General features: G+C 44.2%; 1 protein-coding gene across 10 annotated transcripts in view; it reads right to left on the reverse strand.

Moving 5' to 3' along the window:
• Positions 1-25912, reverse strand: part of ORC4 (origin recognition complex subunit 4) — a 179691-nt gene that overhangs the window by 31363 nt on the left and 122416 nt on the right. For all 10 annotated transcript variants that reach the window (XM_029605426.1, XM_029605431.1, XM_029605433.1 and 7 more), the window contains 2 exons: positions 5109-5204; positions 4933-5000 (listed from right to left, as the gene is read on the reverse strand). In XM_029605426.1, coding sequence (XP_029461286.1) covers positions 4933-5000; positions 5109-5204 — 164 coding nt within the window. The remainder of the gene's footprint in view (positions 1-4932; positions 5001-5108; positions 5205-25912) is intronic.

Consider the following 25912-nt stretch of genomic DNA (forward strand, 5'->3'; position numbering starts at 1 on the left):
TCGCAAGAAGATTGCGAGAAATTGCAAGAGGAATTGCAAAACTGGGAGACTGGGCATGCAAATGGCAAAGGAAATTTAATATGGACAAGTGCAAAGTGTTGCACTTAGGGAAGAGTAACACAAATTACTACTACAAAATGCAAGGTTCCACATTAGGAGTCACCACTCAGAAAAAAGATCTAAGTGTCATCATTGAAAATACATTGAAATCTTCTCAGTGTGCAGCAGCAGCCAACAAACCAAATAGAATGCTAGGGATTATTAGGAAAGGAATGGAGAATAAAACAGAATATCACAATGCCTCTGTATTGCTCTATGCTGCTATCACATCTTGAGTATTGTGTTCAGTTTTGGTCACCACATCTCACGAAAGATATAGCAGAGTTAGAAAAGGTACAGGGAAGTGGGATCAAGAAGATAAAGAGGATGGAACAATTCCTTTATAAAGAAAGGCTAAAGAGGTTAGGACTCTTCAGCTTGGAGAACAGACGGCTGAGGGAAGATATGGTAGAGATCTATAAAATGAGTGGAATGGAATGAGTAAACATTAATCAGTTGCTTACTCTAAAGTACAAAGACCAGGGAACACACAATGAAATTACTGGGTTATACATTTAAAACTAATAAGAGAAAATATTTTTTTAATCAACACATAATCAGAATTCATTGCCAGAGGATGTGGTGAAAGTTATTATTATAGCTATGTGTGAAAACGATTTGGACAAGTTCCCGGAGAAAAGGTCCATAAATTATTAAGGTAGAGTTGTAGAAATCGAGGAATCTATCTACCCCTTGGAATCCTGCCAGGTACTTGTAATCTGACTTGGCCACTGTTGGAAACAGGATACTGGGCTTGATGGACCCTTGGTCTGACCCAGTATGGCAAGCCATATTTATTTATTTATTTATTTAGCATTTTTCTATACCGACTTTCCAATAACAGAATTATTGATCAATTCGGTTTACATTCTCAACAATAACAATGACAAGTAAATGTCTTACAATGAACAGGTCGAATTAACTTGGATTAAGATATATGGGGTTAATAACATAATTAAAAGGTACGGTGCCTAATGTAGTCTAGCTAAACAGGTGGTATTATAATGTTATTAGATAATTAGATACCATATACCATAATTAGATACCATATGTTTTTAAGCCTGTTGGATACTGAAATATATGCAAGTACTGGGGGTTTGAATGGCGTGCTGAGGAGCTCCAAAGGGGAGGGCCCCCTGCCCTTATTGTGGTTAATAACTTGTAATGTAGTCCCAGTACAGAAAGGTTTTCCTACCCCTGCATTATAGCACAGGATACTAGAGATCCAACTCTGACAGGCATAACTGGGAATTCTCCATGTCGCCGGTAGAACTCCCAGGATTGCTAGGTCTTAAAAATAATCCTTCTTTCCTCCAGTGTGATTGTCTTTTTGTATGATGAAGAAAGGGTAAGCACTACAATGGCAGCCGAGGCAGGCAGGTGCCAGGGAAGAAGCTTCTCTCAGCCTGCAGCTGCTTGCCGACTCTTGCCTCTGATTGATTCATTCTGCTGCCAGAGCCAATCAGCTACAAGAAGAGGGGAAACATCCACTGTATTCTGTTAGGAAGCACATTTGCCGAAAGGTCCCCCTTCCTGCTGTGTCAGCCCTCACAGCATTGACCAAAGGGGCACAGGAGAGGAGAGAAGAGAGTGAGAGTATGTGGGCAATGAGAGGAAAGAGCAAAGGATGGGTTGCTGAGGGGCAAGAGTGTATGTGTATATGTGAGGGGAGATCAAGAGTTTGGATGGGGGGTAAGAATAAAGATGTGAAAAGAGGCAAGCAAGGAGGAAGCAAAAGTGGGGAAAGAGAGAGCGAAGAGAGAGGACCAAGGACGGGGGAATCCAAAGAGATAATGCAGAAGGGGATGAGGAATGTGGATAACACAGGAGAAAGAATGCTAAAAGATAGAAAAGAAATAGAAAAGAAAGAGTGAAGACAGAGAGACATAAAACAAAACAAAAAAAAAACAAAACGGAAGAGACAGGGTTATGGAATGAGAAAAAAGATGCCAAGCAAGAAAATCGAGCTAGAAACTTCAAATGTTGGAAACTATTTTATCTAACAGAGAATATTAAGAAGAATGCAGTTCCCTAAGATGGAGAAACCAAGTCTGCAAAGTGTCACCCCATGCCACGACACACTCGTGCTAATCTCAGGATGAGCAGAACTCAAAAGTTCCCAGATATGCAGACAGGTCAGCAGGACTTGAACACACAACAGAGGTGATATGCTCAAGCCCAGAAAGGGAAGACTGCTGACAGACAACAGCAGTAATGAGACTAAATCTCAGCAGTTTCCTTTCAGTCCTCATAACCAGCAATGGTACTGTCACCCAGGAATGCTGTCTGGGGAAGTGAGAGAGAATCAAAGTGGATAAAATGGGGGATTAAAACAAAAGTTACTAAACAAAATGGAAAAACCACTTGACAAGAAAGATATAACTGCGATGGAGAAGGTACAGAGAAGGGCGACCAAAATGATAAAGGGGATGGAACTGCTCCCCTATGAGGAAAGACTAAAAAGGTTAGGGCTGTTCAGCTTGGAGAAGAGACGGCTGAGGGGGGATATGATAGAGGTCTTGAAAATCATGAGAGGTCTAAAACGGGTAAATGTGAATCAGTTACTTACTCTTTCGGATAATAGAAAGACTAGGGGGCACTCCATGAAGTTACCATGTAGCACATTTAAAACTAATCAGAGAAAATTCTTTTTCACTCAATGCACAATTAAACTCTGGAATTTGTTGCCAGGGTATGTGGTTAGTGCAGTTAGTGTAGCTGGGTTTAAAAAAGGTTTGGATAAGTTCTTGGAGGAGAAGTCCATTATCAGCTATTAATCAAGTTGACTTAGAAAACAGCCCACAATAGCATCAGCAGCAAGGGATACACTTAGTTTTGGGGTACTTGCCAGGTACTTGTAGCCTGGATTGGCCACTGTTGGAAAAAGGATGCTGGGCTTAATGGACCCTTGGTCTGATCCAGTATGGCAATTTCTTAGGTTCTGATGCAAAGCTGTGAAATCTATCGAAATCTGAGCTGCCCACCAAGATCAATTCTGTTTTATCCTTTTAATATACCGTATTTTTCGCTCCATAAGACGCACTTTTTTCCCCCAAAAGTGTGGGGGGGGGGGGGGGGGGGAGAAATGTCTGTGCGTCTTATGGAGCGAATATAAAAAAAAAATTAAAAATCTAACAACCCCCCCCCACCCTCCTGTCTCCCCTAAGACCTGCCAAAAGTCCCTGGTGGTCCAGTGGGGGTCCAGGAGCGGTCCGGGAGCGATCTCCTGGACTTGGGCCGTCGGCTGCCAGTAATCAAAATGGCGCCGGCGGCCCTTTGCCCTTACTATGTCACTGGGGTCGACCAATGGCAGCGGTAGCCCCTGTGACATAGTAAGGGCAAAGGGGCCGTTGGCACCAATTTGATTACTGGCAGCCGACGGCCCTTGCCCTTACTATGTCACAGGGGCTACCGCTGCCATTGGTCGACCCCAGTGACATAGTAAGGGCAAAGGGCTGCCGGCGCCATTTTGATTACTGGCAGCCGACGGCCCAAGTCCAGGAGATCGCTCCCGGACCGCTCCTGGACCCCCACTGGACCACCAGGGACTTTTGGCAGGTCTTGGGGGGGTCAGGAAGGTGGGGGGGTTTGTATTTAATTAATTTGGCAGGTCTTGGGGGGGATCAGGAGGGTGGGGGGTTGTTAGTTAATTTAAAGGGTTGGGATGTTAGTTGTTTTGTTTTTTTTTGGGGGGGGGGGGGGGTTCCTCACAGAAATAGAAAGACAAATGTTTTCTGATCTGGGGAATGGACCGAAATGGCCCTCCCCAGACCCGAAAACAAAATGCGGAGAAAAAAAATATGTTATGCAGTCCCCTAATTTGCTCCGTAAGACGCACAGACGCCCGGGGACAGAGCTGGTTTAGCACAAATTTTTTTTTTTTTTTTTAAATTTTCCCCCTCTGAATCCTAGGTGTGTCTTATAGTCAGGTGCATCTTATGGAGCAAAAAATACGGTAGGTTATTTGTTTATTTAAACTTTTATTGTAGCTATGTAAGAATAAGCCAAAGCTGATGTACATAAACTTTCGAGATGTTCTTTAGATGAGTTACATCTGAAGAAAGGATACAGCATGGTCAGTGCTGCACTTAGCGGCTGGCCCCTAGTTCTACCTCTCCCTCACCTAATATAAAGCATTGATACACCTCGACTCAAAAGAAAAATGTCCTTTATAGTGGAATGCATGGCAGTAGCTAAGAAGGAAACAAGAACAAAACATTATTTAACATTTACGGTAATACCAGTAGAATAAACCACAGCAATAGATTTCAACTCTTCAAATTAAATTGCAACTCTTTTCAAGGCCCATTCATTATATCATAGGGATACCCTCAGAAGTTGTTCAAAAGTGGGAAGGTGACTATGAAAGTGATGTGTCCTTTATACCACCGACCCGCATCACCATGGTCTTCCTACAAAAAGCAGACTCTCACCACAAAAGATTAGGATGGGCTAGACCTCATTAGTGGTAACATCTTGCCTGGGGAGGATGCCCCATCATGTTCATAAAAGCTGAAAGCTCATGTACATCACTCACTTTAGATAAATGTTATGCTAGTTCAATAACATATGACAATCTGCAAAGAATCCTTTTTTTTTTTTTTTTTAACCAAGGTTAATCTGATTACTAGAATTATAATGTAGATACAAGGAGTATCATCGTAATTGGGGATTATTATTTGTTTAGTCTATATAGCACAAATATCTTACATTCTATCATTTCTATATTTGGAGGAAAATAATTTCCCAATTCTTTCCAGTTAAATTTAAGTACTGTCCCTTATACAGAGAGTCACTTCTATAGGAAAGAAATAGTAATATACAGAGCCCTACCTTCATGATTACGGGTTTCTCAAAATTATACACAGAATGGGCCTTCCTCTGAATGAACTTCTGAAACTCTGCATCAACAGAAAACACTCATTTTATTTTGTTTCTCAGAAGAATACACATTTAATTGACTGGCAAAACAAAATTCATAACAAAAAAAAAGAAAAACGTATCCTTACCATTCTGAACCATCTGGAAATTAAAAGGCTCGCCTTCGTAGATGTCATGCAAGTGTTTCATGGCTATTATTAAACAGACTTCAAGTACGGACAGACCTATACAAAGGAAATGCAGAAGAGCTGTAAACATTTGACATGATTATTTTATTTATTTTATTTATTTATAGTTTTTATATACCGGGAGTTCCTGTATACAATACATATCATTCCGGTTCACAGTTAACAGAAGAACTACTGCCGGGGGCAGTTTACATAGAACAGTTTACATGGAACAGTTTACATTGAACAAGACTTGAAACAAGTAAAAAAAACACTAGATCTAAATAAATAGGTAAAAACCAAAAACTAAGCTCAACTTTAAGTAAATAAATAAGGCTATTAATAGACTAGATTAAATAAAGGCAGAGAAACCATACATTAAAACCAAAGGACAGGGTTTTTTTAAATCTTCTAGTTCTTAGCTCTCAGGGAATGCTTGCAGGAAGAGCCAAGTCTTGAGTTTCGCTTTAAAGGTAGTATGGCACATTATGGAACATGAACTATATCAGTGGTTTCCAACCTAGGGCCTGTAGACCTCAAGAGGGTCCGCAAGACCATCCCAGAGGGTGCGCCAGAAGGAATGCAATTAAACTGGGTTGCTGATATCTGTGATTAGTTGAGCTGCTGCCACAGGCCAGAAGAGTGAGAGTGAGGCCTAATGCTACCCCAGAAACTTCACTTAATGTTGCTGCAGACCAGGAGGAAGAGCAACCAAGGGCTATTTTAACCCAGTAACAGCCTCAAACTGCCCTGTCACATGTTCAGGGGAAGTAGGGAACAGAAGAGTCATAAACCCCACAGCCGCGTTGTGAGCAAGGTGGGGTGGGGGGGGGTGGGGAGGGGGGAAGAGAGGGGCAGAATGCGGTTCTCAGAACATTCAGCAGCCTCTGCTGTACACTGAGAAAAGCAGGGTAATCACAGCAGTAAGAAGCATTTCCTGCGATGTCACTGGCCTGATAGAGAGGAGAGCTGCACCAAAAAAGTGAGTAAAATGACAGGAAGAGGAAACTGAACTGGGGTTGACAGTATGAGAGGAAAGAGAAGGGAAAAAAGGATAAAGAGTGAGACAACCCGATTAAGGCGACTGCACTAACAATTTGGTTAGCTTCCCTAATTTCTCTTAGCATGTCACTGTCAGTCTCATCATTTTGGCCACTATACTCTTCCCCAACACACAAGGGATTTCTACACATAAAGATTTAATTGTGCATTTAGGGGTAGATTTTATAATTTTGCGCGAGCGTGTACTTTTGTTCGCGCACCAGGCGCGAACAAAAGTACGCTGGATTTTATAAGATACGCGCGTATCTTATAAAATCCGGGGTTGGCGCGCGCAAGGGGGGTGCACATTTGTGCAACCTGTGCGCGCCGAGCCCAGCGCGTGCTGCCTGTTCCCTCCGAGGCCCGCTCCGAAATCGGAGCGGCCCTCAGAGGGAACTTTTCTTCGCCCTCCCCCCACCTCCCCTCACCTTCCCCTACCTAACCCCCCCCGGCCCTATCTAACCCCCCCCCTTACCTTGTTGGCAGATTTACGCCTGCTGAATGCAGATATAAATCTGCGCGCGCCAGCGGGCTGCTGGTGCGCCATCACCCAACCCGGGGGCTGGTCTGGAGGCCTCGACCATGCCCCGGGCCGGCGCCACGCCCCGGGCCCGCCCCTGCAACGCCGCGTCATGCCCCCCACAACGTCATTTAGGTAACGCCCCCAACACGCCCCTTTACGAAGCCCCGGGACTTACGCGCGCGCCGGTGGCCTATGCAAATAGGTGCGCCTGTGCGCGAGGGCCCTGCATGTGTAAATCCGGCCGGATTTACGCGCGCAGGGCATTTAAAATCCGGCCCTTAGTTTCTTGCAGGATCTTCATCCTGTTGAGACGACTCTATGCCATCCTGGACATAAAGCACCTCCCTGCCATCAAGTTGCTCCTCTCTGTCATTGTGATATAATTTGTATGTACAGCACTATTCCATTGGTTATCCTCTTTCCACCATGTCTCTGAGGTGTCAATTAAGTCTGTCATTATTCAGTGCTATATATTCTAATTTTCCCATTTTACTTTTTAAACTTCTGGCATTAGCATACAAACATTTCAAAGTGTGTTTTTTGTTTGTATTAACATTCTGTTTTTCAATTGATAGGGATAAATTGGAATCTTTTAGCTCAGGTGAATCTAATTATAGACACAGACTACTTTTCTTATTATTGGAACCTCTGTTGGGATGCCCTAACTCTAATGCTTCAATAGATACCTCCTTCTGAACCATACACTGCCGAGTGACTGTCTGCTTTCCCCTTTGATTTGGTTTCAAAGCTGCTCTCTCTCCTTTTTAAAGGTTAGCGCCAGCAGCCTGGTTCCACCCTGGTTAAGGTGGAGCCCATCCCTTCAGAAAAGTCTCCCCTTCCCCTAAAAGTTCCCTAGCTCCTTACAAAACTGAATCCCTTTTCCTTGCACTTCAAAGCAGTGGCGTAGCCACGGGTGGGCCTGGGTGGGCAGGTGCCCACCCAACTTAGACCCAGGCCCACCCAACTGGCACCGGAACTGCAAGGCTGTCGCGGGATCCCATCCCCGCGACAGCGAACAAGAGAACCCACGCCTCGCGCGCCCATCACGGCACACATGGGGAAGCCGCTGCTGCGGCCGTATGGCCAACCGGTCTTCCGGGTCGGGGGGGGGAGCGGAAGCCGCCGCCGCGCAGCTTCCGCTTCCTCCCCCCAATGCAGGAAGATCAGCTGCCTCTCCTGCTGCCACCCGTTCTCCTGCTATCTTCGGACCCAAAAAAACCGGGCCCGCCGAACTTCCTGTTTGGGGGAGCGGAAGCGCGCGCACAGCTTCCGCTTTCTCCCCCAAAGCAGGAAGATCAGCTGCCTCTCCTGCCTGCCACCGGCCTCCTGCTATCCTTCGGGCGTCGGGCCGTACTGCCCGCCGATCTTCCTGCTTGGGGGGGGAGGGAGGAAGCGGACGTTGTGCGCTGCGCTTCCGCTCCCCGCCCCCGACAGGAAGTTCGGTGGGCAGTACGGCCCGACGCCCGAAGATAGCAGGAGGGCGAGTGGCAGCAGGAGAGGCAGCTGATCTTCCTGCTCTGGGGGAGAAAGCGGAAGCTGTGCACGTGCTTGAATGTGTATGTGTGGATGAGAATGGGAGTGTGTGTGGGTGAAAACTGGAGCCTGGGTGTGTATGTGGGTGAGAATGGAAGCTTGAATATGTGGGTGAATGGGAGCGCGAATGTGTGTATGTGTGGTTGAGAATGGGAGCCTGGGTTTGTGGGTGGGTGAGAATGGGAGCTTGAATGTGTGTATATATGGGTGAGAATGAGAGCCTGGGTTTGTGTGGGTGGGTGAGAATGGAAGCTTGAATATGGGTGGTTGAATGTGTGTATGTGTGGGTGAGAATAGTACCTTAAATGTGTATATGTATGGATGAGAATGGGAGCTTGAATATGTGTGGGTGAGACTGGAGCATGGGTTTGTGGGTGAGAATAGGAGTCTGGGTTTATGTGTGTGGGTGAGAATGGGTGCCTGGATGTGCGTCTGTGTGTGCATAAGAATATAAGCCTGGGAGGGTGAGAAAGTGAGAACTTGAATGTGAGCTTGTGGGGGGGGGGGGGGAGAGCATATGAGAGTGACAGCTTGAGTGTGTGAGAGGGAGTCTGTGAGAGGAAAGCGTGTGTGTGTGTGTGTGTGGAAGGGAAGAAGACAGTAATAGAAGAAAGACACTGAAAAGGAATTAGGAATGAGCTATAAGGGAAAATGGGAAAAAGACCAGGACCAACTGATTAGAAAATACAAAGATCAGACAACAAAGTAAAAATATATATCTATATTTTGAGATGTTAGCAATTTAAATATAAGCAACACAACTGCTCTCTCAAAATTTATGGACAGGTAGGAGCCGTGTATAAAATCGTAATAATAAGAAGGCTAAAGTACCACAAATCACCGTGAATTATGTTTGTCTCATTAAGTAAACCTCATACTTAGGCGTAGATGTGAATGCTATGCTGCATAATTTGGCATTATTTATCAGTAAAAAAACAACTAGTAGACCTGCATGCCTACAGCCAACCCATGTTAACCTTGTGCCCACCCAAAAAATCAATTCTGGCTATGCCACTGCTTCAAAGGGGCGTGGGATAAACACTGTGGATCCATAAAGTCAAGAGGCCGCCAATGAAGTGTGGGTGACTCACCAGAATGATGGCTACTGCCTGGAGACAATACCTTTATTCAATAAACATACACATGTTACTGTGACTCCAACATCGCTCTAAGCTTCAACAGCAAGAGGAAATGTGGAAAAAAGGATTTGCACTCACAAAGACGGGAGTAGCTGGCTGGTTACGGCGGTTACTACCCCAAACCAAATAAGCCTGATACTTCACTTTCAATGCATATCCAGCATAGTTCTCTCCTTCAACGGCAGGGGAGAAGAAAAACTGATACTTCACACATCCAGCAGAGCTCTCCGCTTCAACGGCAGGGGAGAAGGAAAAAATAGGGTTCGCACTCACAAAGCGGGGAGTAGTTGGCTTGTTACGGCGGTTACTACCCCAAACCAAATGTGCCTGATACTTCACTTTCGATGCATATCCAGCATAGCTCTCTGCTTCAACGGCAGGGGAGAAGAAAAACAACCAATAAGGGCTGTATAACATAGTCTGGGAAAAAACAAATGAGCATGGGTGTAGCTTGCTTATTGCGGCGGTTACTACCCCTACTACCCCTAACTAATCAAGCTAGATATTTCACTTGGATGCAGCTCCATCACTGCTCTCTACATTAATGGTGGGGGAGGAAGGGAAATAGAACCAAGAGCTAAGAGAAATAGATAAGTATGAGAGAAAAAATGTGTGAAGCTTGCTGGGCAGACTGGATGGGCCATTTGGTCTTCTTCTGCCGTCATTTCTATGTTTCTATGTTTCTATGTCTCATCCTCTCATTGAGACTCTAGAGCTCTGCCTGCCTCTAGGGACCTGCACATGGAACAAGAAGCATTTCAGAGAATGCTACCCTGGAGGTTCTGGATTTCAGCTTTCTACCTGGGGTTGTAAACTTATGAGCACAACTGTACCTGTGCTGTGATTATGCATACTTTTACCTGAGGAGAAGCAGGTTGGGGGAGGGAAAGTATATGCAGGGATTTAATTTAGAAACCCTTATGCACACTTCCATGCATGTAACTCTGCACCTGCTTCAAAACAGATGCAAAGAACATAGCTACAAAAATACAGGTTTTTCCCCTGCTGTTGGCAGTTTCCCTTTGAAAATCGGATTGCAGGTCTGCAGGTACCGATGCTGATTTTCTGCCAGGTCACACTGAGTTGCCAACTTAGAACTTTTTGAATTTGCTTCCTTTTCCCCATTGTAGCTTGCGTGGGACGTGGAGGCCACTGTGGACTTCAACCTTCAATTATGAGGGCAATTTCAAATAGCTAATTCTCTCAAAATATTTAAAACTCTGCATCTTTGACTAATATCTTTTCTGTATTACATTTTAAATTAATTACTTAAAGACTGTGATGTGTATTGCGTTGTTTTAACTAATAGAAAGTATGCAGAATTTTGCAGAATTTTAAATTCTTGTGCATAGAACTTAAAAGTTTTGTGTGGAGAATTTATTTTTATGCACAGAATTCCCCCAGGAGTAAGGTTTATAAAATAATGAGTTGAATGGAATGAGTAAATGTTAATCAGTTGTTTACTCTTTCAAAAAGTACAAAGGCTACAGGACACACAATGAAATTACAAGGCATAAATAATACATTTAAAACTAATTAGAGAACATTTTTTTTTTTTTACTGAATACATAATTAAGCTCTGGAATTCGTTGCCAGAGGATGTGGTGAAAGCGATTAGTATAGCTGTGTTTAAAAATGGTTTGGACAAGTTCCTGGAGGAAAAGTCCATAAACCATTTTCAAGCAGAGGTGCAGATAACCACTGCTTATTCTTGGGGTAAGTAGCATGGAATCTATCTATCCCTTGAAATCCTACTAGGTACTTGTGATCTGGCTTGGCCACTGTTCGAAAGAGAATACTGCGCTTGATGGACCCTTGGTCTGACCCAGTATGGCAAGTCTTATGTTCACAGCTTTGGTAATTTTTGAATAGTTTTAGACATTTCCATCTCTATGTATTCAGTTTAGGTCAGAAAGCACTATTTAATATTAACTTTTATCCATTATGAATGATCCTGGAATGCATATCATTATTTTGTTATGTCATGTAAAAATTAAAGAGAAGTGCATGGGGGTTCACAAATATTTTGAGACTGAAAAGGGGTCCACATTCCCTGAAAAGTTGGGAACCTCTGAACTAAACAATCCTTTGGCAATGTAAAAGTGAAAAATAAGTGAACAAACTTGTTGCAAACAAAAATTTGAGGACAAAGATTCATTTTTCTAAAACCATGCCACGGATTCATGCTCAATTCTACTGAAAATCATTTCACCTCAAAAGTATTTGCCAAATTTGTTATGCTATATATTACATTTAAATAGCACCTTCCTGTTTGTTTACACCTACAATGAACAGGGTAATAATTTCAGCCCCTTTCCAAATTCCCTCATAAGAACATAAGAAATTGCCATACTAGGTCAAACCAAGAGACCATCAAGCCCAGCATCCTGTTTCCAACAGAGGCCAAACCAAGCTACAAGTACCTGGCAAGTACACAAACACTAAGAAGATCCCATGCTACTGATGCCAGTAATAGCAGAGGCCATTCCCTAAGTCAAGTTGATTAATAGCCATTAATGGACTTCTCCTCCAAGAACTTATCCAAACCTTTTTCAAACCCAGCTACACTAACTGCACTAATCACATCCTCTGGCAACAAATTCTAGAGCTTAACTGTGCATTGAGTAAAAAAGAATTTTCTCTGATTAGTCTTAAATGTGCTACTTGCTAACTTCATGGAGTGCCCCCTAGTCCTTCTATTATCCGAAAGTGTAAATAACCGATTCACAACTACTCATTTAAGACCTCTCATGATCTTAAAGCCCTCTATCATATCCCCCCTCAGCCGTCTCTTCTCCAAGCTGAACAGCCCTAACCTCTTCAGCCTTTCCTCATAGGATTTAAGGTTTATTTTTATACCGTCATATCGGTGACCCATCATAACAGTGTACAATATGTTAAAAGCAGGAAAAATACATTAATCAAATCACAGATCAATAAAAGACACAAATAAAACATAAATAGAGTCATCTTAAAACTCTTAATACATAGTTAAAGTTTGTTAGAATCAGTAAATTAATAAATGAGTTAGGAGTAAAATGAATAAAAGTAAAAATAAATAAAGGTGTTTATGCAGAAACACAATGAAGCATATTTAAACAGCCAGGTCTTAAGTTCTGCTTTAAATTTTTTAATATCTGCTTGTAGTCTTATTTCTTCAGGTAGGGTGTTCCACAGTTTTGGGCCTGCTATAGAGAGTGCTCAATCAGGAACTTGATTTAGCCTGGCTGATCTAATTGTCGGAACCGTTAACAGACCCTTATGTGCTGACCGCAAATTTCTCTGGGGGACGTATAGCCGTACTGATGTGTTTAGCCATTCTGTATTTGTGCCATAGATTATATTATGAATGCTACAAGTGGTTTTGTACTGTATGCGGTAGTTAATTGGCAACCAGTGTAACGAGATGAGTATAGGAGTTATATATTCAAATTTTTTTTTATGCCTGTTAAGACACGGGCAGCAGCATTCTGCAAGATTTGAAGTGGTTGGATGGAATTAAGTGGTACGCCTAATAGAAGAGTGTTGCAATAGTCGATATTTACAAATATCAGCACCTGGAGAACTGATCTGAAGTCATTAGGTTCTAACAGTGGTTTTAGTTTCCGGAGAGTTAGTAACTTAAAATAACCATCTTTTAATTTGGTTGCAATATGTTTATTCCAGTTCAGTTCAGAGTCAATTGTAACACCCAAGTGTTTTACAAAAGGAGCAGGAGCAGTTCCAGCCCCTTTATAGGCATCCAAGAAATTTTTTTAATCTAATGATGGAAGACTTGGAAGCAGGTTTGCTTTTCTTATTTGTATTATAGAACACAAGTAACTCAAGACTTGCAGAACAGGATGGTTCTGTTTATGAACTTCAAAATGAGAATGTAAGTTCCTTTCTATTTCTAATTTCAGCTACAGAAACAGCTTCAGAAGACCAATTTCCCCAATTTAAAATAAAGGCCAAAATGACTTTTGTAATAAAACTCTCTACTGCCCTAAGTACTACCTAATCCTGCTTCCCCAGAACCACCCTCTGGGGAAACAGACATACATAAGAACATGCCATACTGGGTCAGACCAAGGGTCCATCAAGCCCAGCATCCTCTCTCTAACAGTGGCCAATCCAGGCCATAAGAATCTGGCAAGTACCCAAAAACTAAGTCTATTCCATGTTACCGTTGCTAGTAATAGCGGTGGTTATTATCTAGCTTCAGTACCAGCTGGGAGATTGGTGGGTTGAGGGGGCATGGTTGGGTTCTGTCACACAATCCTTCCTTTCATATTCTGATCGGTCATACCACGCACAATAAAAGCTATCTTTGGAGATCCTGAGCCAGTCTCCAGCCTCCTGGTACTCAATGCAGCTACAAAGTTTTTAGGTCATGTGTCATCCTTCTGTGGGATCTGTCCTTCCACCCTCCCACTTAGGAATTGTGGCAACTTGTGGAGGACTGGTGGGGGGAGGAGAATTTTGTGAACAGCAACTACATTGTAACTTCCTGACCTGATGTGACTGCAGTGATGGTGTTTCTTACTGTTCTCCCAACTAAGTAGCATAAAATCAGTACCTTCATAGGGCCAAAGAGACCCACAACATGTGGAGATGAAAACCTGAAGGGCTAGAATAAAAATAATTAGCTGCTGCATTTGGTCAAAGGATCTCACCCCTAACCATACACTGTTGCTGAAGGCCAAAGAGAAGAGCTTGGGACCTGAGGATCTGAGAGCCCAAAATGTGAGAAAATCCAAGATAGGCACAGCAGCTGCAGAGAAGCTGTGTTTTCTCAAGCTCAGCTGTACTCTAAAACTTGCATTTTTTTGCCATGGTTTCATTTACTTGTCAACAGGATTCTCCAGAGACAGCAGGATGAATTAGCCATGACTTGTGGGTGATGTCATCTTATGACACTGAGTGGACCCAAGTGTGGTGGTTCCTATATGCATGCCACCTCATGAATCCCTCAGTCTTTTGCAGAGCTTATGCTTTAACTATGTAGTCGACTCTCCAGGGCGGCAGGTGGGTAACAAGCATGGTTAATTCATCTTGCTGTCTATGGAGAACCCTATATACAGATAAACTAACTTGCTTTCTCTGTTGACAAGCAGGGCTGAATCAGTCATGACATGCTGGGAGTCCCAAGCTGAGGGTTGCAACCCGGACCCCTCCCAGTGGAGAGTCAATTACTGGGTGAACTTGCTCAAAGCTATTGTCACTTCTTGAAATGATGTCCAGACAGTAATGGAACATCAAAGTGTACACAGATGATCAAGCCACACATTTGCAAAATGTCCTCAATGGAAGCTGCCTTAAGGTGAGTCACTGAAGCCATCATGGCTCTCACCTAATGAGCCTTGACAGAACAGTGCACTAGCATACTGGCCAGAATTCTCTTGGCTACTGCCACTCCCAATCTATTGGGATCAACAAACATTTGAAAAGCTTGACAATGAGCTTGAATCCTTCTTAAATAATACACTAGAGCCTTCTTTCAATCCAAAGAATGAAGGGCTTTTTCTCCTTTATGCATATGTAGTCTTGGAAAAGATGTTGACTGCATGATAGTTTGGTTAATGGGGAAAGCCAACATCACTTTTAGTAGCGTGAGTATGCAGAACTACTCTGTTGTGGAAGAACTGAAGGTATGGTGAATATGAGACTAGTGCCTGCAATTCACTGACTTCAAAAACAGGAGGAACACAACTTTCCAAGTAATAAACTTCAAACTCGCCGACTCCAGGGTTTCAAAGAGTAGCTTCATGAACTGTATTAAGAGTAGCGCTGTATTAAAGGTCTTAAAGCACTGGAGGTTTGGAGTGCCAGAATGCTTTCATAAACTTGGAGCCCAAAGAATGACTAGAGATGGAAGCTCTTTCCACGTATTGGTGACAGATTGTAATGGCACTAAGGTAAGCTTTCAATGAAGAGGTACTAAGACCCAAAGAAGAAAGGCAGAATATGTACTGGAACAAATCCTTAGGGCTAAAGTAAAAAGAATTCACACAGCTGGATTGGCATCAGGATGCAAACTTCTTCCACTTAAAATTGCAGGACTTCCTAATTGAAGGCTTCCTGGCCAATATTAGTATAGCTTCCACCACTTTGGGAGGAGCAGAAACTACTGCATGCTCAATATCTATGCTGTGAAGGTCAGGTAGGATAGATTTGGGTGGCAAAGTCTGTATCCTTATCCTGCTCCTGCCTAATGAGAGTCTGAGATGCTCCCAACGGAAATGGAGATTGAACTGACAACTAGACGAGATATAGAAACCAGACTAGCCATGGCCAAACTGAAGCAATGAGGATAATATCTGGTCCCTGGGGACCTTTTGTACTGTCCTTGCTATTCATAAATCTGTGGATACACATACAGTAGGCTGATGTGTCAACTTAGCCGAAAAGCATCCTGAGCAGAAATGCACCTGCTTGGAAGCATGGAGCAGAACTTTGAATTTTCAGTTGCTTTCCAAAACAAATAGCTGTAACATTTGCTACTCCTAAAGATTAAATAAATTGTCTGCTATTCCCTGATCTAAGGACTACCTGTGCAATAGTAGAACTCTACTGAGATAGTCTTTAGTGTGCTCTGTATTCCTAGAAGATAGGCCCTACAACAGAAAGCCCATAACCATGTTCAGCTTGCTTCCTGACAGAAAATGTACAAACCTGTGCATTCTTGCTTGTTTATAGAAAACATCGCCACCTGATCGTCTGGCTGGATTAAGATTCTATTTCCCGACAGGTGAGTGAAAACTTCCATGCCATAGCAAATGTCATGCAGCTCTTGTAAGCTGATCTGTAGGCGCCTCTTGGACAAGGACCATACTCTTGTATTCATGCTGTGCCAGTATAAGCCCCCCATCCTCTGGTGGAGGCACTGATGGATAGAATCATCTGAGGAGGTGGGGACTGTGTATTTTGTGGTGTCTGTACAGCACTGCACGTGTCATGTAGTGCCACAGAAATGTTAAGTAGTAGTAATAGTAGCAGGAAGCAGACTTCGCAGGAGACAACACACACTCAGGACTGTCAGTTAAAACCAACACCATGAGGAAGTTTTCATTCTGCCAATTACTGATACCAGATGGGACAATGGTTGACCTAGCTGGTCCCACTGGCTCTGAAGTGGCTTCTGAAGTCCACTGAAGGTACGTCATGTATAACCAAGTTAAGGGATCTACATGCACTGCAACCACCATGAGACTAAGGATGTTCAGAACCATTCTTGATGGAGTCCAGTCCCTTTGAAGGAGGCTCTTCAATAGCACTGTGGCATTCAGCTCTGGAAGGAATGCTCGTGTCTGCACAGAGTCCATCCAAGCACTTATGAATTGAATCCTCTCAACTGGGGTAAAGCTCAACTTGGTGTGGTGAAGGTGATCAAAAATCCCAGGGACTGAAAAAGCCAGAAGGATGGGGTTGGGCCAGTCATGAGCCAATTATTCAGATAAGGGAATATGCAGACACCTAGTCAACATTGTGCCACTACACCACCAGGCACTTTCTGAACATCCTTGAGGCTGCTGAAAGGCCAAAAAGAAGCACCTTGCACTGGTAATGCACATTTTTCATCATAAATAGGAGTAACTTCCTGTGAAATGGATGAATGGGAATAAGTATGCGTGTCCTTCAGATCTAGGGCACACATCCAATCCCCTGGTTGAATGAAGGGGAGGATCATGTGGCAGGAGTTCATCTTTAATTTCTCTTGGACAAACAGCCTATTCAGCTTTTATATAAAAAACGTAAGTCTCAAACTTCTCATTTGCTAGGGAATAAGGAAATACTGGGAACAGAATCCCTGACCACACTCCTAGCAAAGCACCAGCTAAATCACCGCCGAAGGAGTAACATCATTTTCAGCTGTAGTTGGGCAGACTGAGATGGACCTGAAATGAAGGCCACAAAATGTTGAGTTGGAGGGCAGTGAGAAAAATTCAAGTGGTAGCCACACTCCACAGTTTAAGACCCACCCATCTCTGGTAATCTTTCACCACTCTGTCAAGCAAGATTCCCCCCTTCACCCCCATAGAGGAGGGATGGAGTTAGGTTTCAACTCTTATCAAAAACATGGACCCATTTTAGACTGTGTCTGCTGCTAGCTTCACTGGGTGCTTAACATAGAACCCTGGAACACCACCTTGCTAAAGGTATCTAGAATTTTGAGATCCTTCCGTAGAGGCATTTTAGAGTACTCCTGAGTCTCCTCGACTGCCTGAGAGTTCACTACCACTGCCAAGTGGTGAGGAAGCAAGACCACATTAAAACCAAGGGGGACTTGCACCCTATATTTCAGGTCAAGCTTAGGGGCCTCTGGCAGACATGAGTGGGAGACTGCCACATTCACATCTGGAAATCCTGAAGCACTTGCAAACCAAAATTGCTGCCAAATACATTGGCAGTTGCAGGAATTGCAACAGTTTGAAAGACATTGTCTTTGGGCAGCCTCTTTCTGAATATTAATGCTAAGTACTTTAGCTAGCTTATGTAAAGAACTTGGAGTAACAAAAGTCTTCAGGAGGGAAAATATGCTGAGGCAAGTCAGGTAAGAGATCAGATGGTATTCCCATAAAATCCTCTTCCACCCCCGGCTAGGAGGAAAATATTGAGCCATAACCCCAATGATGATGGTGGTAGTGGGGGTGAAGACCTCTGTTGCTTTGGAGGAGCACCTCTAGGAACGTAGTCCAGCTGCACAGAAACTCTTCTTCACCCACCCAAGAAGAGGAGAAACCTCTCACTTGCTGTGTGCTCAGGCCTATAGCTGGCAACTCCTGTGGTGAGGCACATACTAGTGTTCAACTAGATAGGGCTCTATCTTGGATAGGAAAGGCTCCTAACTCCCCCTTCTGTTCTAGAGTATTAATGAGGCAAATAAATTCTTCACCAACTGTTAACTTGTCCGCAGCCTGAGGTGCCCTTTGGGCCGACACTGAAGGAGATACATCCTTTTCCAAGAACCATATTTGTCTTTCTTCACTTTGTTGCAACACTGCCAAACAATGTGACTCCATTTTTAGCTTCAAGATGCTCTGTGTCGATGGAACTGGATTCTGAGCAATCTTCCACATCGGGGCCTCTTCAGAGCTCTTCCACACTGGTGGAGATTGGACTGGCACCTTCTCGGACAGCACCACAGCTTCTTGCACCAATAGCGCTGGATGCAGTGATGTAGGACTGAGTGCATTGATGGAGCCATGGAGTGGGTATATCAGCCCCATGAGAACTTTCTACACCAGAAAAGATGGTACCTGCACAGACATGGCCCCATCCTTCTTACACGCTGATGCTGGGCCTGTTGCGGAGCCCTGCCTGGGTGCAAACTTACGTTTCTTTGGCTCCGAAGGGCCTGGCCCTAGGTACAAACCCTGCTTAGGCGCCTTGCTCCATGCTTCTTCTGGTACCACAGGCATCTTAGCTCTGCTCAAACCCAGGCCAAAGACGGATCCAGGAACCAATGCCACGGGTGGGGTGGGGGGGAGGAGAAACCCTGGTCCATCTCCACATGGTGTGAGCTTGAAGTAGAAGTGGCTTCAAGGCCCAACTAGTGCCAGTGCTTACCCTTTGATGTCCTTCTAAGGTCCCACATTTTCCAGACCCAAGACTGTTCAGCCTCAGGAAAAATGCATCCTCAGATGTAGCAAGTCACCATATAATGATCCAGGCCCAAGCACTTGCAGCATATCTCATGGATATTGGTGATGGACAACCGGCACCCACCAATTTAGATCTTGAAGTCACTGATGACATGCTTCTTAGACTTTTTGTTTTCCCTTCAACATTTTTTTTCCCTGAAAACCTTTTAAAAGTGCTGTTGAGGGGTTGCCAAGGCAGAGAAAAAAACCTTAAAACTGCAACAAGGCAGAAAACTGAAAACTTTCAATATGAAAAAGAGAGAGAAGGTACCTGTGCGGAAGTTAGGATAAAAAGAGACTGACTGAGGGGCTCACAAAGTGGTACATGCACGAGAACTGCACATACTCTGTAAAGTTTTACTGAGATATGAGACATGGAACCGTTTGGCACTATCAGATGATATTCATGTGTCGTGGGCCAATTCACCCCTGCTTTTCATCGGAGAACCATTTTAACAGTTTGGCCCGGGATGTTTCCCCCCTACTAGCTGAACAGCTAATTTCAAACAAGGTGGGAGAAAGAACAGTTAGTTTAGTGGCTGAAGAGCCAGAAAACCTGCTCTGTAATGAGGGGACAGAGTAGGGGAACAAAAAATACACACTTTCCTGCAAAAGCATTTTCCCCCTAGCAGACCAATAGACTGTAACTGAGGAGGAAGTGACACCACCAGAGAAGGAAGAAAAACAGAAGATTCAAGAGCTAAATAATTGCTGGTCTCACCTTGGCAAACGGTGCTGCACCCATTTGGTCTAATCTGGATATAAATATAGCAGATGCAAGGTTTAAATCCTTAAAATTAAAAAAAAAAAGTAGGAAAACCTAATACTATGAGGTATCGCTAGTGGACTACAAGGAGGGGGAAAATTGTCCTTTTAAAGTCAGGGAGGAGGAATGGTTAGTGGTTAGAGCAGTGGACTATGAACCAGGAGACCAGGGTTCGAGTCCAGCTGTTGCTCCTTGTGACCTTGGGCAAGTCACTTTAACCTCCATTGCCTCAGGTACAAAAACTTAGATTGTAAGCCCTCTGGGGATAGAAAAATACCTACCTACAGTACCTGAATGTAAACCGGTGTGATATCTCAATTGAGATCGAATGTTGGTATAGAAAAATAAATAAATAAATAAATAAATTACACTGAGAAAGGTTGCCCTTTCGTTCCTTGCACCTTCAAGTCCAATCAACTGCTCATTCCTCGGGCAGTTTATAAGAAAACATGTACAGCAAAATTGCTTACATTGTAATAGGTTTTATCCCAGGACAGCAGGATGTAGTCCTCACATATGGGTGACGTCACTGACGGAGCCCTATTGTGGGAAAAACTTCTGTCAAAGTTTCTAGAAACTTTTGACTGGCACTGTGAGGCCACTGAGCAAATGCCATGATATTCTCTGCCACAGGGGTCTCACTCTAGTCTCGTATGTAGCAATAAGCTTCAGCAAAAAATAAAATAATAAAAGGTATGAGACCCAACTCCACGGGGTGGCGGGTGGGTTTCGTGAAGACTACATCCTACTGTCCTGGGATAACACATATTAACAAGGTAAGCAATTTTGCTTTATCCCAGGACAAGCAGGATGCTAGTCCTCACATATGGGTGATTAGCAAGCTAGAGGCTGAGTCATTTTGTAGTGAAGCAACGGTGAAGTATTGTTGTTGAAAATGAATCAGCTAAAGATTACAGCAGGATGGATGTAGAAGGAGTTGGGATTAAACTGGAAACAAGTTCTTTAAGACAGATTGTCCATAGGCTGAATCTTGTTGTCCTTCTTTGTTCAAACAGTAATGAGCTGCAAAGGTATGAAGAGAACTCCATGTTGCTGCTTTACATATGTCAAGGATTGGCACTGAACGATAGTGTGCTACTGAGGTTGACATTGCTCTTACTGAATGTGCTTTTACTCGTCCTTGGAGAGGAAGGCCTGCTTTTTCACAGCAAAACTGTATGCAGTCTGCTAGCCAATTGGATAGAGTATGTTTACCCACTGCTTTACCCGGTTTGTTTGGATCATAGGAAACAAAAAGCTTATTAGATTTCCTGTGGACTGAAGTGCGGTTTAAATAGAAAGATAGTGCATGCTTACAGTCCAAAGTATGTAAGGCCCGTTCCCCTTGGTGAGAATGAGGCCTTGGAAAGAATGTGGGTAGAACTATGGATTGGTTCAAGTGGAATTCTGTAACTACCTTGGGAAGGAATTTTGGATGTGTACGGAGAACCACTCTGTCATGTAGGAACTTTGTATAGGGTGAGTACGTGACAAGTGCTTGTAACTCACTAACCCTTCTAGCTGAGGTAATGGCTATGAGGAAGTTAGTCTTCCATGTGAGAAATTTAAGATCACAGGAATCTATGGGTTCGAAAGGAGAACGCATGAGTCTTGTTAAAACCAAATTCAGGTCCCATTCTGTGACAGGCGGCCGAATTGGTGGTTTAAGTTGAGTTAAACCTCTCATAAACCTACTGACAAGAGGTTGTGAGGAAACAGGTGTATCTCCCATCTTGTTATGGTAAGCCGAGATTGCACTTAAATGTACTCTTACAGATGAAGTCTGGAGACCAGATACTGAAAGATGGTATAAGTAGTCTAGTAGAGAAGTAGTGGGGCAAGTGAAAGGATCAATATTCTTTTGTCTGCACCACAAAGTGAATCTCTTCCATTTGGAAGAGTAATTCTTTCGTGTTGAAGGTTTACGTGAAGCTATAAGCACTTGAGATACATTGGTTGAAAGACTGAGTGGTTGTAAGATCAAGCTTTCAACAACCATGCTGTCAGGGATAGGGATTGAAGGTTGGGATGGCACAAACGACCCTGATCCTGAGTTATGAGAGTGGGAGCTACTCCCAGACAAATTGGATCCCTGACTGAGAGGTCTAGAAGTGTGGGAAACCACACTTGTCAAGGCCAATAGGGGGCTATGAGTATCATGGACCCCTTTGTCCTGTTGTAGCTTCACTAGAGTTTTGGTTATGAGCGGTATTGGAGGATACGCATATAGAAGGCCTGAGTTCCAGGGGCGAGCAAAGGCGTCTTTGGCTGGCTGGTTTTTTTTGTTTGTGAAGAGAACAGAACCTGTCCACTTTGTGATTCAGATGTGACGCAAAGAGGTCTATTGTTGGTTGACCCAAACGCTGAAATATCCTGGTCGCTACTGAGGGATCCAGGGACCATTCGTGTGGTTGGAACTGACGACTGAGTCGATCTGCCACTACATTGTGAATGCCTGCCAGATAAGTGGCCTGGAGAAACATTGAGTGTTTCAGGGCCCAGCCCCAAATTTGTGCAGCTTCTTGACAAAGGAGATATGAGCCCGTACCTCCTTGTTTGTTGATGTACCACATGGCTACTGTGTTGTCCATTTGGATTAGAACAGTTGTGTGAAAGGCAGTCCTTGAACGCATGCAATGCTTAACATATAACTCGAAGTTCCAGGAAATTGATTTGAAATGTTGCTTCGAGTCTTGTCCAAGTTCCTTGAGTTTGGAGAGTGTCTATGTGCGCTCCCCAACCCAAGGTGGATGCATCTGTAGTTAAAGTTATCTGTGGGACTGATTGTTGGAAGGGTAGGCCCTTGCGCAAATTGTCCTTGTTCACCCACCAGAGTAGAGAAGAACGTAACTGGTGGGTTACTTGAACTGGAGAATGTAGTGGTTGAATGGCTTGGATCCATTGAGATTTTAAAGTCCATTGAGTTACCTGCATGGCTAGTCTTGCTGTAGGAGTGACATGAACTGTGGAGGCCATGTGGCCTAGTAAGGTGAGAAACTGATGGGCTGTTGCCTGTTTCTTTGAGTGAATCGAGTTTGCCAACAGGGATAATGTTTCTGCTCGATCCTCGGGTAGAAACGCTCTTGATAGGATAGTGTCCAAGTCTGCACCTATGAATTGAAGTAGGTGAGATTGAGTAAGGTGGGATTTTTGATAATTGATGAGGAAACCCATGGAGTGAAGTAGGGAAATCATTCGACTGAGAGTGGTGAGAGCTCCCTCTTGAGAGTGACTTCTGATGAGCCAGTCGTATAGATATGGAAAGACATGGACACTGTGCTTGTGCAAGTGTGCTGCTATTACTGCCAGACATTTGGTGAATACTCTGGGGAGCAGAGGCAAGGCCGAATGGCAATACTCTGTACTGGAAATGTTGATGACCCACCATGAAGCGCAGATATTTGCGATGAGGAGGGAATATTGGAATGTGAGCGTAAGCGTCTTGTAGGTCCAGAGAACAAAACCTGTCTCCTGTTTGAAGAAGTGGAAGCATGGTGCCTAGAGAAACCATCCTGAACTTTTCTTTTTTTAGAAATTTGTTGAGATTTCTGAGGTCTAGGATGGGACGTAGGCCTCCGGTTTTCTTTGGAATGAGGAAATAACGGAATAGAATCCTCTTCCCTTCTGAGACCGGGGTACCGGCTGTACTGCCCTGGCTTTCAGAAGGTGGATAATTCTATTTGTAGTTGAAGCATGTGATTTTTGCTGAGATGAGATTGTCTTGGTGGAAAATCTTGAGGAATTGAGATGAAATTGAGTTGATATTCTCGATATATTATTGATAGGACCCATTGGTCTGATGTTATTGATATCCAATTGTTGTAAAATTTGGATATCCGGCCCCTCACTGGCAGTCCTGGCTGAGGATTTGAGTAAAGGCTCAGTTCTCTGGATGAAATTTCAAAAACCAGCAGCAGGTCCTGTTTGTGGAGCAGGTTAGGGCCTAGCTGCTCTCTGTTGCCGTGGTTGCGGTCTTTGCTGAGGTCTGGAGGGCCTGGGTCTAGATGCAGGAGGGTAATATCTCCGTTGTCGGTAGAAAGGTCGTCTCGTGTCTTTCCTTGGAGGTCTACGGCTAGTATGCACGGAGGGATCCTGTGGGAGGGAAGATAGCTGTCTTAATGTTTCTGTGTGCTCTTTTAATTGAGACACAGCATCCTGTACCTTGGATCCAAATAAGTTGTCTCCTAGGCAGGGGAGATCTACTAGCTTATCCTGCACCTCCGGCCCAAGGTCTGAGGCCTTGAGCCAGGCCCACCTCCTGGCACTGATGCCTGACGCAGCCACTCTTGAAGCAGTCTCAAAGCCATCGTAGGCAGCTTGGACTTCATGCTTTCCGGCTTCTAAACCTTTGTTTATGATAGCCTGTGCAGCCTCCTGGTATTGTGTGGGGAGAGATGGAACAAAGTCCTCAATTTGTTTCCATAGATTTCTCTGGTACTGGGTCATACAGAGGTGATAAGCTGAGATCCTGGAATTCAACATTGCACCTTGAAAGACCTTACGGCCCAGGGAATCCAGGAACCTATGGTCTTTACCTGGGGGATTTGATGACTGGACCCTTGTTCTTTTAGACCTTTTCTGCACTGATTCCACGACCACTGAGTGGTGGCGAAGTTGTGGTTTCTGATATCCAGGCGTGGCTTGTACAAGGTAAGTACTATTTATGCGCTTATTTACTGCTGGGACAGAACAGGGATGTTCCCAGAGACGGTGTAGTTGCAAAAGAACCTCATGTATAGGAATTGCAACAATTTGCTTTGGAGGGTCGACAAATTGGAGAACCTCCAAAGTCTGTTGCCTGGTGTCCTGTTCTGCTTGCAATTTAAAGGGGATGGAGTCCACCATCTCCTGTACAAAGGTGGTAAAAGTGAAGTCCTCTGGAGGAGACTGTTTCCTGGCATGTGGTGATGATGGGTCAGACATAAAGGCTTCTGAGGATGTATCCGAGGCGGTGTCAGACCAAGTGTCATACTCCTGAGTTTGATGATGATGTGTAGCAGTCCTAGGAGGAGGAAGACCAGAAGGTCCTGGTAAAGGGTCCTCGAGTGGAGTGTCTTCTAGATCCTCTTCTCTAGGATCAGATGATAAGGAGGCTAATAAATCCTGGTATCGCTTAGTCAGGATAGTATGCAGCGCTGCTTCTGCAGAACCTGAAGTCTCAGGAAGATGTGGTGCTGTTGGCGGGTGTTTTGGCATCGAAGATTTTAGTTTAGTCGATGCCTTCTTGGCAGATACCGATGCCTTTGTACTGTATTGTAGGGTCGGTGCTGTAGTGTAGATGGATATCGGCTGTGGAGTCAAAGTCATCGACATCGATGTTTGTAAAAAAGAGAACACCGATGTGGGAATAGTCATCTATGACATCGATGGAATCGATGTCGCTGGCATCGAGGTTTTCTCCGGCATCGAGAATACTGCGGGTGATGTCACCGGCATCGAAATTGTCATCGGTATCGGTGCTACCGGCATCGGTGACGTGAGTGTGGAAGATGTCACCGGCATCGGCGCGGTCGCCGCAAGTTGCGTTTTCAAGGCTTCCATCACTACTTGCCTTATAAGTCTTGCGTAGTAGGTGGAAGTATCGGCACCGATAGAGGAGTCGATAGCGGTGACTGCGAAGGTGGTACCGGAGTAGGCATGGGTGGCAGTGGTAGATCCGCATCTTTATGCCGCTTCGCACTCGGTTCCCCTGGGGGGGGGGGGAAGCAACGGTGAAGCCGAGGCTAGACGATGTCGATGTTTGTGTTTAGGCCGCGGTTCTGTGACTGACCTCGTCGATGACGTCGACGGGGCTGGCGGTGCCGCATCTCCGGATCCTTCCAACTGTCGTTTTTTGAGAAGGAGTTTCTTTGTAACTCCTGTTGGAGATGATTTAGTTGAAGTGGAAGGCGATGGAAGGAGTTGAAGTTGGAACAGATGTGCCATCTTTTCTTGCCGAAGTTTTCTATCCTTCGGAGTCATCTCCTGACATTGTTGACATGAGGAGATATTGTGCTTTTTTCCTAGACAGACTACACATTCTAGATGTGGGTCCGTAACTGACATGGTTTGATTACAAATCGGGCATTTTTTAAACCCTGAAGCCATGTCGGAATCGACAGCCATCGATGAAAATTCTGTGAGAAAAAATTTTGTTTTTA

Source organism: Rhinatrema bivittatum, chromosome 6, assembly GCF_901001135.1.
Source record: "Rhinatrema bivittatum chromosome 6, aRhiBiv1.1, whole genome shotgun sequence".
Taxonomy (NCBI): Eukaryota; Metazoa; Chordata; class Amphibia; order Gymnophiona; family Rhinatrematidae; genus Rhinatrema; species Rhinatrema bivittatum.